This window comes from Eubalaena glacialis, chromosome 14, assembly GCF_028564815.1.
Source record: "Eubalaena glacialis isolate mEubGla1 chromosome 14, mEubGla1.1.hap2.+ XY, whole genome shotgun sequence".
Taxonomy (NCBI): Eukaryota; Metazoa; Chordata; class Mammalia; order Artiodactyla; family Balaenidae; genus Eubalaena; species Eubalaena glacialis.
The window spans coordinates 18789971-18804650 of NC_083729.1; the positions used below are offsets into that span (position 1 = coordinate 18789971).

Below are 14680 nucleotides of genomic sequence, written 5' to 3' on the forward strand. Positions count from 1 at the left end.
GCCCGGGTTCAAACCTGGTCGGGAACTATAATAATATCCCACAAGCAGCACGGTGTGGCCAAAATAAAACAACCAAAAAAACCAAAAAATCCTATTAGCCCCAATGGCAAGATTATTAACAACCACGAACCCTCAAAGATATAATACCATTACCACAAAATATATTTCTTGATCATCAATCTTAATGGGGACATGCTAGAGGCATTCCCAGTAAAGAAGTGGGGTACAAAACTAATATACAGAAATTAACTGTTCTCACGTATAGAAATAACCACCTGAGAAAAAATATAAGAATGAAGAATGGAATAATGGGGGAAAAAAAGGACAGGGGCATCTTTTATGTAATATAATATTTATACATTATATATAATTTGATAATAAATGTGGCAACTGGTATCAATGGAGAAGTTACAGACTCATTCAATAAATGAGGTTGGGACAACTCATTTTCCACCTGGGAAAAAAGTTGGATCCATACTACAAATCTCACACAAGGATAAAATTCAAATGGATCAAAATTAAAGAGTAAAAAATGAAACATTAAAAATAAACAAAGGTTGTATATGCATAACTGATTCACTTTGCTGTACACCTGAAACTAACACAACATTGGAAATCAACTATACTCCAATAAAAATTAAATTAAAAAAAAAATCAGGATACTAAATGGAAAAAAAATAAAATAAAAATAAACAAAGGTGAACTTCCTTACAACTCTGGATTTGGGAAGGCTTTTCTAACTATGATTCAAAATCTAAAAGCCTTAGTAGGCTGATAAATTTGACGACATAAAAATAAAAATTTTCTGGTAAAGACAACCAAAGGCAAAGTTAAAAGACAAACTCAGACCTGAGGAAAAAGACTGGCAATTTGTGACAAACGACTGATCTCTCTACTATATAAAGAAAGAACTACTAAAAATAGATAAAAAAGCAAGAACCTTCACATGGTCATATATTTTTGTAAAGTTAGCAATAGTTATTAAACAAAAAAAAGAGAGCAAGAACCTATTAAAAAATAGGCAAACTTTACAAACAGACATTTCAGAAAAAAAGTAAATGTCTTTTAAACATATGAAAAATTACTCTCATGAGAGATATAAAAATAAACCAAGATTTCATTTTCAATTCTCAGACTGGCAAAAATCCAAAAGTTTGAAAATATGTTTTGCCGGCAGAAATATGGAAAAATTGGCACTTTGATACATTGCTGGGTGGACTGCAAACTGATTCAATACCATTGAAGGTCATCAAAATTACAATTTCATATTCCCTTTAACTCAGAGATTCCACTTCTATGGAATTATCCTACAAATATACTTGCACACATGTAAAATGATGATTATGCAAGGGTATTCATTATATTGTATTTTATAATAGCAAAAGACTGAAAGCAACCTCTCAATAAAAAACTAATTTAAAAATTACAGTATATCTATATTATACATAGTAATGTTACACAACTATAAACATAAATGTGAAATTTCACTAAAATGAAAAGACAGTTAAAATAAATCAAGTGAAAAATACAAGGTGTGGACAATGTGCACAGTATATTTTGTGTAAAAAGAAGGGATAACAATCAATATATGTATTAGCACATATATACATACATATATATGAACATATTCTTTAAGGATATACAAACCAATAAAAATGTTTCTATGGGATAGTGAGAGGCTACTGAGGCTAGAAAAAAGCTTTTCATGTTTATTTTTTTAATTTTATTTTTGAGCCATGGGGAATATATTACCTTTTCAGAAAACATAATAGACAAAATAATATTTCAAACTCAAAAAGCCTCCTTTGTATACCTAAAAGAAAGGGCAAAAGGAAACTAAAAGTAGCAAAGACTAATTGAATCAATGCACCCAATGAAAGCAATGTGAGTCTCTTAGATTCAACTCTACTAAGAGACCAGAGAGCTGTACAGCTTTAGGGGACATAATTGTTAAAACAAAAACCACTTTGGGCAAACTGAAACAGGAAGATAATAGTCACATACAGGGTAAAAACTATTAGTCACTAAAGAAAGATTGGCATTGTCATTGGCATTGTCATTAACACCATCAATACCTATATTCTAACTGTAAGGCATTATACTATGTATTACTTAAAGAAGGTATCTAAATGATAGATGGAAATATTTCCTCCTTTCAAAAACTAACAAAACATACCTGATATGACTTCTTCTTGCTGGAGATCTGTGAATATCAAACAGCGTATTTTCCCTCTTTTTTTGATGAGCTGGTACTGAAAGAAAAAAAGAAAACAAAAGACAACATAGAAATAACTGATAATAAATTGATAAACTGATGTATTAAAGAAATTAGTTCTGTTAACTTTCTGAACAGAAGCCAGTCATATGTCTTCAAGTTCTAAATGCTGCCTAGAAGAAGCACAACAAAAATTAAAACTTTGTGGTAAATACTGTAAGTTTCAAATAAACATTCTAAGAAAGAATGTTAAGCTAAATCTTTGTGACTTTGGGTTAAACAAAGATTTCTTTGACACATCACCAAAGCACAACCCATTAAAAAATTTTTGAGAGCGACTTCCCTGGTGGCACAGCGGTTAAGAACTCGCCTGCCAATGCAGGGAACACGGGTTCAATCCCTGGTCTGGGAAGATCCCACATGGCTTGGAGCAACTAAGCCTGTGTGCCACAACTACTGAGCCCATGTGCCACAACTACTGAAGCCCAGGTGCCTAGAGCCTGTGCTCTGCAACAAGAGAAGCCACCGCAATGAGAAGCCCACGCATCGCAATGAAGAGTAGCCCCCACTCTCTGCAGCTAACTAGAGAAAGCCTGTGCGCAGCAACGAAGACCCAAAGCAGCCAAAAATAAATAAATAAATAAATTTATAAAAAATAAATTTTTTCATAAACTGAAATTCATCAAAATTACAAATTCTTCTCTTTGAAAGACACTATTAAGAGAATTTTTTTTAAAAGCTACAGACTGAGAAACTACTTACAAATCACAAGGACTGATATCTGAAGTACATAAGGAACTCTCAAAACTTCAATAATAAAAAAAAAAAACAGCTGAATTGAAAAAACGGGCAAGAGATTTGAATATTTCACCAGAGATAATGTTGGCAAATCAGCACGTAAAAATATGCTCAACATCATTAGTAATTAGGGAAATGAAAATTAAAACTACAATAAATATGTACTAAAATTAATTTGAAAAAATGACCACACCAAATGTTGGCAAGAATATGGAGCAACTGAAACTCTCATACACTCTTAGTGAGAATGTAAGCAGTATAATCACCTTGGAAAAGAGTTTGGTAATTTCTTAGAAACTTAAACATACACATAATCATAAAACGCAGCCATTCCACTCCTAGGTGTTTATAAGAAAAATGAAAATATATGTCCAAAGTCTTGCAAACATATGTTCATAACAACTTTATTTATAATAGCCAGACACCAGAAATGTCAACAATCCAAATGGCCATCAACAAATGAATGGATAAACAAATTGTGATATACCCATACAATGGAATGCCACTCAGCAATAAAAAGAAAAACACTACTGTTATAGTCGACAACATGTTATTATTATTATATTGAGTGAAAGAAGTCAGACAAAAAAAAGAGTATATACTGTATATAAAATTAAAGAAAATGTAAACTTATCTATGGTGACAGAAAGCAGATGAGATCTGTCACTGCCTGAGGGTTAGGAGTGGGGAGGCAAAAGAAAGTTAGGAGTAGATTATAAACAGGCAGAACGAAATTTGGGGGAGTTGATGAACATGTTCATTACCTTGAGTACGGTGACAGTTTCATAGGTATATCCCTCAGATAGTTCAAACTTGCCAAATTGTACACATGAAATATTATATATGCAATGGCAGTGAACTACATATAAATTATACCTCTTTAATAATGCTTTAAAAAAAAAAAAACTAGAAAAATGGCTCACAATCTTTTTTCTGTCCCAACATACCTCCCCCATTATTATCAGGGCTATCTTTGACAGTGATTCCTAACTGGAGTAGAGAAATGTCTACATACTTGGGCAAGATTCTCGTGAAGTAACTCTAATAATTCCAGAGAATCAATCACTGCTTCAGAGCATTAAGGGTTTGAATAAAATGATCCAGGTTCTTCCTTGAAAACATTATGCTAAGTGAAAGAAGCTAGACACAAAAGGTCACATATAGGCAAATCTATCGAGACAGAAAGTATCAATACATTAGTGATTGCTAAGGGCTGTGGGGATGGAAATGTCCTGGAATGAGATAGTGGTGATGACTGCTCACCCTTGTGAATATAATAAAAAGCAACAAATTGTACAGATTAAAACTCAGCAAAACCTAGCAAAAATGGTGAATTTCATGATATGTGAATTTTATTTCAATTTTTTAAGAATTGGAGGATGGGCTTCCCTGGTGGTGCAGTGGTTAAGGATCCACCTGCCAATGCAGGGGACACGGGTTCGATCCCTGGTCCGGGAAAATCCCACATGCCGCAGAGCAACTAAGCCCGTGCACCACAACTACTGAGCCTGCGCTCTAGAGCCCGCAAGGCACAGCTACTGAGCCCATGTGCCACAACTACTGAAGCCTGAGCGCCTAGAGCCCGTGCTCTGCAAAGAGAAGCCACCACAATTAGAAGCCCGTGCACTGCAATGGAGAGAAGTCCACGCACAGCAACGAAGACCCAACACAGCCAAAAATAAATAAATAAATTAAATAAATTAAAAAAAAAAAAAAAAAGAATTGGAGGAAATCAATAGTGATGGAATTTCCCAACAGCTGGGAAGAAAGTCAATAAAACAGTACCTGTGGAACTGATTACCTGTCATTAGATTTAAGAGCATTAAGATAAACTTTTTCCTTCTCAAAAAAAAAAACAAAAACAAAACACAAACATAGGTTACTGGCCAAGTTGCCCTTTTCTGACTTTAGCTAAATTATCAATACTTAACCACTTGGAACACAGAGAAACTTGCCCTAAAGAACTGCTATAAGAGATTTCATTCTTTTAAATTCAGCAACACTGATTTTTTTAAGGGGTGGAGTAGAATAAGCTACTCCACTACAAAAAGGAAAGAAGTTACTTAGAGTCTCTTACCTATTGGAGGCGCTTGGTATCGATCCACTGTTTTTCTTTGTCTCAAATTATATGGCCTGTCGTTTTCTTCTCCTTCTGCCTCTTCAACCTCAATATCTCCATCTTCCTCTTGAGATTCTAGTTTCACACACACACACACACACACAAAAATACTGTTTTAATCCACAAGGATTGGTCCACTCTAGAACTGAATATTTATATTTTAATTTTATTCTTTCTGCACAAGTGAGCTTTAAAAGTGTCAACATTGTATGATACAGCATAAATCAATACAATTAAAAATGAACCCTGATGGGGACTTCCCTGGTGGCGCAGTGGTTAAGAATCCACCTGCCAATGGAGGGGACACGGGTTCAATCCCTGGTCCGGGAAGAGATCCCACATGCCGCAGAGCAACTAAGCCCTTGTGCCACAACTACTGAGCCTGCATTCTAGAGCGCGCGAGCCACAACTACTGAGCCCTCGAACCACAACTACTGAAGCCCGCACGCCTAGAGCCCAGAGCCCATGCTCCGCAACAAGAGAAGCCACCTCAATGAGAAGCCCGTGCACCACAACGAAGAGTAGCCCCAGCTCACCGCAACTAGAGAAAGCCCGCGTGCAGCAACAAAGACCCAATGCAGCCCAAATTAAATAAATTAATTAAAAAAAAAAAACGACAGATGTAAAAGAAAATGCCTTTCTTACAAATACTAGTTCTCTGCTAAATATAACAATATGATCATATTTGAGCTCCTGATTTACCTATGACCTTTCAATCTTTTTGTATTACCTTTTTGGTCATACAAAGCAATAATAGAATATGATTCAAAACTTTATTACAGCACACTTCATTCAATGCCCAATTAACCACTGAATAAGGTCAGTATTCACATACTACTTGATAGTTCAAAAAGAAAATACTTAAAAGATAATTACTAAAAAAAAAAAAAAGATAATTACTAATCTTACAGCAAGAGCAATTTTTGTTGGCAGTATAATGGTTTGTTAGGCCTGTTGACAACAGGTAAACACAGATTAGTCATTTTGGTAGAAAAATTCAGGCAGGGATTGGGAGAGAGCATAAAGCAGATTTCTGGGGTATTGGTAATAGTTTATGCCTTGACATGAGTAATCACTTTATGATAATTCACCTAGCTATACATTTAAAAAATAAATTACGGGACTTCCCTGGTGGTGCAATGGTAAAGAATACACCTGCCAGGGCAGGGACGCAGGTTCGATCTCTGGTCCAGGAAGATCCCACATGCCGTGGAGCAACTGAGCCCGTGCACCACAACTACTGAGCCTGCGCTCTAGAGCCCGCGAGCCACAACTACTGAAACCAGCGTGCCTAGAGCCCGTGCTCCACAACAGGAGAAGCCACCACAATGAGAAGCCTATGCACCACAACAAAGAGTAGCCCCCGCTCACCACAACTAGAGAAAGCCCGCGCGCAGCAAAGAAGACCCAATGCAGCCAAAAATAAATTTTAAAATAAATAAATAAATAAAAAGTAAATTATAATGTACATAAATTCTAAAAGTTTATTTTTAAAACGTGGTTTGGGGGACTTCCCTGGCAGTCTAGTGGTTAAGACTCTGTGCTTCCAATGCAGGGGGCACGGGTTCAATCCCTGGTGGGGGAACTAAGATTCCACATGCTGCCCGGCGTGGCCAAAAAAAATAAATTTAAAAAAAAAAAAAAGCAGTTTGGCTATAGCTATAATGTGACATCTATTTATAGTTTAAAATAAAAGTCTGGTGAAACTTTATAAGCTTATGGTCCTCAAATGCAATGTACTTTATGATTAACTTTTTAACCACAGGAACTGTCACTATAACACAATCATATTAAGACATCGGAAAAATGTTAAAACTGTCAGCCATGCTCAGTGAAATAAGAAACTAAAAATGCAAAGGACTTTACAATTTACTCATGACATCTGAAAGCTTCCTGTAAGTTTTTTCAAATGTTTATTATTAAGTTATAGAGAAAATCAGCAAATACAGTATTACTTAACTAAATAACACTATAAATCACTTGCACCCAAATAAGTTTCCTTAAACCTTCAAAAAAAATTACTTTTTGAAAAAAAACCTTGCATTATTTATTATGGGAAGAAATTCTATACGTGGCAAATCTACTCTGGGAAATCTACAAAGATGTTCAGTTAAAGATAAGGCAAAAATCACATTATAAATCTGTCTCACCTATACTGATTTTCTCCAAAGGAAGCAATACAGAGGTTCTAGCTGTAACAACAATAATATCTGCTCAATAAAATACCTTCATTAGAAATATCACCTCTTCAAAACTTGCTAATAATATATTAATTACAGAATTTGAGAAATAAACCCATTCTTCTCCATCTAAGCTACACAAATAGTAGAACTAATAAGATTCCCTGGTGAAATACAACTACCTTGCATTTACAGTACACCAAATCTTCTGAAAATCCATTTTAATAAAGAAGGTTAACACCTACAGAATTAAATCCTATGGATGCACTGGTCATCAATTTATAATCCTTGGGGCAAACGTGCTTTCTTCTGTTCCCAGCTCCAGCCCGACAAATCCAGTCAGGATTCGTCAATTCAAAACCCAGACAGGCCTCAGAAAAGAGCAATACAACTCCCTCCACTAGTACTGGCTGTCTCTCTTTCTCTTAACTGTACCATTTACTACTCCTCTGTCCATAACTAAATTTGAGACCCAAATAATCCGAGATTTAGAGGCTATGGAAAGAAGGTGGCTATGGACACAGACTTCTAGTTAGAACATAGCTAAATACAAAAGAGGCCTCACCTAACAAGCAAATCAGCCCATGGCAAATGCTACACCAGATTAGGTCACTTAAGGACTACCAATAGCTACTAATAAGATATATTACATAACAATGCATAGTGTACAGCAAAGGCATTTTTCCAAATGAAGAAAATGAATATTCAGAAATGCCAATGGAATAAAAATTATTCCAAATTATGTAACACAGACCTCTAAAGCCAAAAATCACCCATCCAGCAATATTACACATATATTACTTGTACATATTTTCTTCCCTCCCACCTGAACTTTGTAGTATTTACTTCATAAGGTGCTTTTACAAACCTTCTTCTTCACCCTCAGTAGAGACTTCATGATGATTTTGTATCCCATAACTATTTCTTCTCAGTGACTTTCTTCGCCTTTTCACTCTTGAATACATATCCATGTTTTCCTTTTAAAGAGAGAAATCTGTCAAATATTAACATGAATTTTATTCCCAGCTATAAATATCATTAACCCAATGGGACGTGCCCATTCAATAAAATTTATTGAGGACCTATTTGCAAGGCAAAGATTCATGAAAATGGACCTAACTGAATTCAATACATGTAAGAAATAAGAGGAAAAACAAATAAAACTTATAAAATATTTGAAAATGTAAAACTACAATGCCATGGACATACTTTCTCCCTTAAGCAAATTACAGCCTAATAGGATAAAACAAGTCAAGTAACAGGTAACTATAAAAGAAAGTAGAGGGCTTCCCTGGTGGCACAGCGGTTAAGAATCCGCCTGCCGGGGCTTCCCTGGTGGCGCAGTGGTTAAGAATCCGCCTGCCAATGCAGGGGACATGGGTTCGAGCCCTGGTCCCGGAAGATCCCACATGCCGTGGAGCAGCTGGGCCCGTGAGCCACAATTACTGAGCCTGCGCGTCTGGAGCCTGTGCTCCGCAACAAGAGAGGCCGCGATAGGGAGAGGCCCGCGCACTGCGATGAAGAGTGGCCCCCACTTGCCACAACTGGAGAAAGCCCTCGCACAGAAACGACGACCCAACACAGCCATAAATAAATAAATAAAATTTAAAAGAAATAAGCAAAACATTCTCTCTATAAATTTGAAAAAAAAAAAAAAAGAATCCGCCTGCCAATGCAGGAGACACGGGGTCGAGCCCTGGTCTGGGAAGATCACACATGCCACGGAGCAACCAAGCCTGTGCACCACAACTACTGAGCCTGTGCTCTAGACCCCGCGAGCCACGACTGCTGAGCCCACGTGCCACAACTACTGAAGCCCGCGTGCCTAGAGCCCGTGCTCCGCAACAAGAGAAGCCACCACAATGAGAAGCCCGCGTGCCGCAACAAAGACTCAACACAGCCAAAAATAAATAAATAAAATTTATAAAAAGTAATAATAATAAAATAAAGTAGAACAAGTTTAATGCCATAAAGAAAGATACATGGGCGTTCACTGGTGGCCTAGTGGTTAGGATTCTGGGCTTTCACTGCTGTGCCCTGGGTTCAATGCCTGGTCAGGGAACTGAGATCCCACAAGCAAAAGGTACAGAGTACTCTAGAATTCAAAAAGATTAATCCACCCCCGCCGGCCGTGTTTGGGGGAGGAGGGGAGGAAGCATCTGAAATGAGCCTTGAAACAAAGGTAGAATTGCATCAGTCCTTAACCAGAAGTATTAACAGGAGTAAAAGATAGGAGAATAAGAATGATTCGTTTATATTTGGGCAATGGTATGTGAGAAGATAAAGTTGAAACCAGATTATGAAGGTCAAGGTGTTTTTAATTAATTCAGTACACATTAAAAAACCATTAAAGGCGGCTTCCCTGGTGGCGCAGTGGTTGAGAATATGCCTGCTAATGCAGGGGACACGGGTTCGAGCCCTGGTCTGGGAAGATCCCACATGCCGCAGAGCAACTAGGCCCGTGAGCCACAACTGCTGAGCCTGCGCGTCTGGAGCCTTGCTTCGCAACAAGAGAGGCCACGATAGTGAGAGGCCCGCGCACTGCGATGAAGAGTGGCCCCCGCTTGCCGCAACTAAAGGAAGCCCTCGCACAGAAACGAAGACCCAACACAGCCAAATAAATAAATAAATAATAAAATCATTTAAACATAGGTTTAAAAAAAAAAAAAAAACCCATTAAAGGGACTTCCCTGTTGGTCCAGTGGTTAGGACTCTGCCCTCCCAATGCAGAGGGCACAGGTTCAATCCCTGGTCGGGGAACTAAGATCCTACGTACCGCACAGTGCCGAAAAAAAAAAAAAAGACCATTAAAGGTTCCGATGAGAAAAGTGACAGAATCAGAGGTGGACTTTAAGATGACCCTCTGCAGAAGTGTAGAGGGTCTTTTGGGGAAGCTTGTGGCAAGCGGGGTAAGGATAAAAGAAGAAAGAAAACAATAAAATCCCAGATTAAACTGGAAACGAAGAAGGAACAATTCTGTTAATTCAAGAAAATCCAAATGCTGCTCTCTCTCTCTCAATTCCTCAGTCCAAATAAAAAATACGTGCAAAGATTGTTAAAGTTAATATACTCACAAATTCTGTATCTGTCCACATTCGAAGCCGTTCTACTTCTCCTGATCGACGATTCCTTCTAATGTTTATGTTGTCCATTTCCTGTAGTACAGCTTCAGCAGTACTATAATTATATAATAAAACTAGGGTTTAGACAACCGTGGAATCAAACACTGTGTCATACATGTAAAAGAGCTCTTCGTCAACGCATAATTAAATCATCTCTGATACGTAACTGTACCTAACATCCCAATTAATATCTGTTTCTGAACTGGCATCCACCAGAAGATAATGCCTCAAAAACAGATGGAAACAGGGAATTCTCTGGTGGTCCAGTGGGTATGACTCAGCACTTTCACCGCTGGGGCCCACGTTCGATCCCTGGATGGGGAACTAAGATCCCAAAAGCCATGCAGCACAGCCAAAAAAAAAAAAGATGGAATCAGAACATCTTCTACCTTAATATAATAAAACTTACAAATATAAGACCTTTGTTTATAAGTCTCCAAATATTTAAATTCATAATGCTACTACAAATAACTGACTACCAGACCTAAGGCACTGAAAAAAAAATAATTCAAATCTTTTTATTTGAAGATGGTATTAAAAATTGTATAGAAAAAGGATTTGTAAAAAGTTTAAAGCTAATATAAGGTTAACTGAATAGATACTTTTAGAAATTAGAGGACACTGACATCCACAAAATATATGGTAACATTGGCATATTTTATGTTTTAAACACACACGTAGCCCAGATACTGATCTAAGTACTTAACGAATAATAACTAATACTCAAATTTGACACTACCACTATAGAATATAATTTCTTCTCCTTTCAAATAGCAATTACACTGACCTCACTTCTCCAGGATATTGCAGTGATTAAGGAGGATGATTTATTACCTGAGAAGAATAAAGTTTCATTGCATGTAGACACTGAGCAGTCAGCTAGGCTACATCCACCATGTGCAGCCTCAAAAGACTCAATTCAGAATCTTGACTAAGTAAAACTATGCCTACTATATATCAATAATGAAACTTAATGCTGCTTGAAAATTGTCAAAAACACAAATGTTAAATGAGCAAATATTAAAGGACTATAGTAGTGAAGTCAAAATAAAATTATTTTTATATTATCTATGCACAAGAGCTTTATAAAGTATGAGAAAAAATGAGCTAGCACATAAATTGTATTAAATCTAATAAAGTAACTAGAAACTGACAATCATTGCTAACCATGGTTAATCCAAATTAAGTTTTTAAATAATTGTATTGATTGCTAAGTCAGTGCTTAAGTTACTTTTTAAAACATAACTGGCTTAAAAAAACCAACAGTTACATGAAACTGCTGACTGCAAAAGCATTCATACCTATTTACTAGTTGATCAAATAACAAACTCTGGTTCACGCTTTCAAATCTGTTTTTCCTGGAACGACAACTTTTTCTGACTTCCATGTCACCATTAATACAAGAAAGGTCCCCATCTCCCTTCTTTTCGCCTCGAAGGGGATGGCTTCGAAGGGCTACAAGAAGAGAGAAATTTCCATTTCAAAGTATAGAGTATAAAAAGAAAGAAAAAAAATCAAAAATTACTTTTAAAAGACTATAAAAATCTTACTATAACCTCTTAAATGGCTTTAATATCCAAAATCTAAAATTTCTATAACTGTTTACAATCTGCCATAATAATTTAAATTATTTCAGTTGTACTGATTTCTCAGTGTTTAACAATTACATATTTACCATGACTGAAATCCAGTCACTTCCAACAGTATACTTAGCATACTAGTAAATTACGCTATTTTACCCCACTTTAATACTCTTAACAACATTATAAGAATTTCAATACTAACCAGTTTCATAACAGAATACTCACATAAGCTACTATGTCCGTTTGGTAATGTAGCACCAGGCTGAGAAGTTAACCTAGAACACAATTATATTTAATATGCAAACACATCAACATTCATTTAAAGAAGCAAGAAATGCAAATACTGGTGGAATCATTTTAATCTTTAAAATGTCAGTAATGTAATATTACTTTTTTAAGAGTAAAGACATTTTTTTACCCTACGACTGATAATATACCAATTAATAAAATATACTAGGTAAGAGTCATTTCATTACTTCAAGAAAAGTTTTAATAACAGATTATAAACTGAACTTACTGTCTTCAACTCTATAAATTAAAATCCAATGAAAAGGCTTAAGCTTAATATGTATCATAAAGTTAACTGATGCCATAAGTAACAATGGTCACAGACATTTACTATTGGTTTTTGTTGACAACATAAAATTCAAACAATGACAAAGTTATTCAAATGATAAACTGTAAGATGAAAAAAGTATTTGAACACCAACACCATTTAATAATTTCCCCAAAGTATTATATTACACATTCTAAACTAATAAATGAAAACTTAGCTAATTTCTCAAAATCCATTGTACAACTCTCCCTTTTGGTGGAGGAACAGAAATGTTAAGTCACTAGAAAGATACTTAAAGGGTCATTAAAACATGAAGACTTATGAAAAAAGTCACAGTACACCTTACTATAATTAGAAATTCAAAACCAAAAACTAAATTGTTACATAGTAAAAGAGCTATCAATTTAAACTTACTAGGGTATTTTTTGAAATATCCAACAATTATCATTTTCAAAGATTAAAAAAGGGGGGAGAGAGGACATTCAAAAAACAGTACACATGACTGTCATCTGCTTATCTATGTGGTTTGCACAACATATTTTAACTAAAATATTCTAACATTTTTGGTTATTCCAGCATGCTTCATGTAAAATTATAAATGTTAAATGTTATAAATATTAATTATAAATGCCCCTGTCTAATAAAGCTCACAGATAGGATGACTAAAGGTATGAACAAAAACTATTCTGTGCCTTCAGACTATCAAAAACACAAAATAAAAAACTCCATCCCTCCTTTCCCCATAAAAACAACACAACCATCTTGTTCTAATATACTACCTCTTAGAAAGTATTTCATCTTTAGCACCTTTATATACAAATACACAATCCTCCTGGTATATGAGTTTGACTATAAAGTAATAGAATTGATGTGTTAACAGGTCATTCCTTAGAAGATTATACATGTGGAATTCCCTAGAAACACTCTTGAAATCCACTTAAAACCACATAGAAAAATAATAAATATAGTTTGGCTTTGGACCCAATACAACATTAACTCAGTTTAATCACTTAATTCACAAGTCTTGGCTCCATATGAATTTTAGCTGTATGTAAGACCAAATGGTTGGAATTTTACACACCTAAATTATTCAAAAGAATAAGATGCTAACCCTAAAATCATTCTACAAAAGAAATCTAAAACCTTTCTGAACAATAGTAACATCACTGGAATAAAAGCAAAATAATAATTTTTGTCCCTCTAAAGAAGACAGTGCTTACTTGGCTTTTATTTCATTGCTAATGAAAGATCTATTTTAAGGTGGGGGGAGAAAAAAAAACTCGTTCTTCAATCAATCCAATTACCAATTATAGTTTATTGTCATCATTTTACAATTATCATTTCTCTTTATAAAAAGGAGATAGAATATGAAATACTTGGGTATAAAAATAGAGAATATTGGGATTTTAAGGGTTGGTCTGCCTATACAATAATAAAGGTGCCTAAAAAGTCTCTTAAATCAATGTTGCCAAAAATTAATCACTTAAAATGTAACCAGGTGGGTTCACTGCTTAAATTAATCCTCCATTAAATCCTTTATGATTATGAAGTCTCCTTTATTTTTAAAAGGGGCTGTGATAAAAATAAACTCAGGGGCTTCCCTGGTGGCGCAGTGGTTGAGAATCTGCCTGCTAATGCAGGGGACACGGGTTCGAGCCCTGGTCTGGGGAGATCCCACATGCTGCGGAGCAACTAGGCCCGTGAGCCACAATTACTGAGCCTGCGCGTCTGGAGCCTGTGCTCCGCAACAAGAGAGGCCGCGATAGTGAGAGGCCCGCGCACCGCGATGAGGAGTGGCCCCTGCTTGCCACAACTATAGAAAGCCCTCGCACAGAAACGAAGACCCAACACAGCCAAAAATAAATAAATAAATTTTAAAAAAACAATTTAAATAAAATAAATAAATAAATAAACTCAAAATGGATTAAAGGCCTAAATGTAAGGCCAGACACTATAAAACTCTTAGAGGAAAACACAGGCAGAACACTCTGTGACATAAATCACAGCAAGATCCTTTTTGACGCACCTCCTAGAGAAATGGAAATAAAAACAAAAATAAACAAATGGGACCTAACAAAACTTAAAAGCTTTTGCACAGCAAAGGAAA

General features: G+C 35.8%; 1 protein-coding gene across 1 annotated transcript in view; it reads right to left on the reverse strand.

Moving 5' to 3' along the window:
- The window catches only part of ATAD2B (ATPase family AAA domain containing 2B), a 167568-nt gene that overhangs the window by 125930 nt on the left and 26958 nt on the right, over positions 1–14680 (reverse strand). Inside the window, exons 3-8 of the mRNA XM_061168830.1 lie at positions 12243–12292; positions 11736–11889; positions 10387–10489; positions 8181–8289; positions 5091–5207; positions 2177–2252 (exon numbers count right to left, since the gene is read on the reverse strand). Of these exons, the coding sequence (XP_061024813.1) occupies positions 2177–2252; positions 5091–5207; positions 8181–8289; positions 10387–10489; positions 11736–11889; positions 12243–12292 (609 nt within the window). The remainder of the gene's footprint in view (positions 1–2176; positions 2253–5090; positions 5208–8180; positions 8290–10386; positions 10490–11735; positions 11890–12242; positions 12293–14680) is intronic.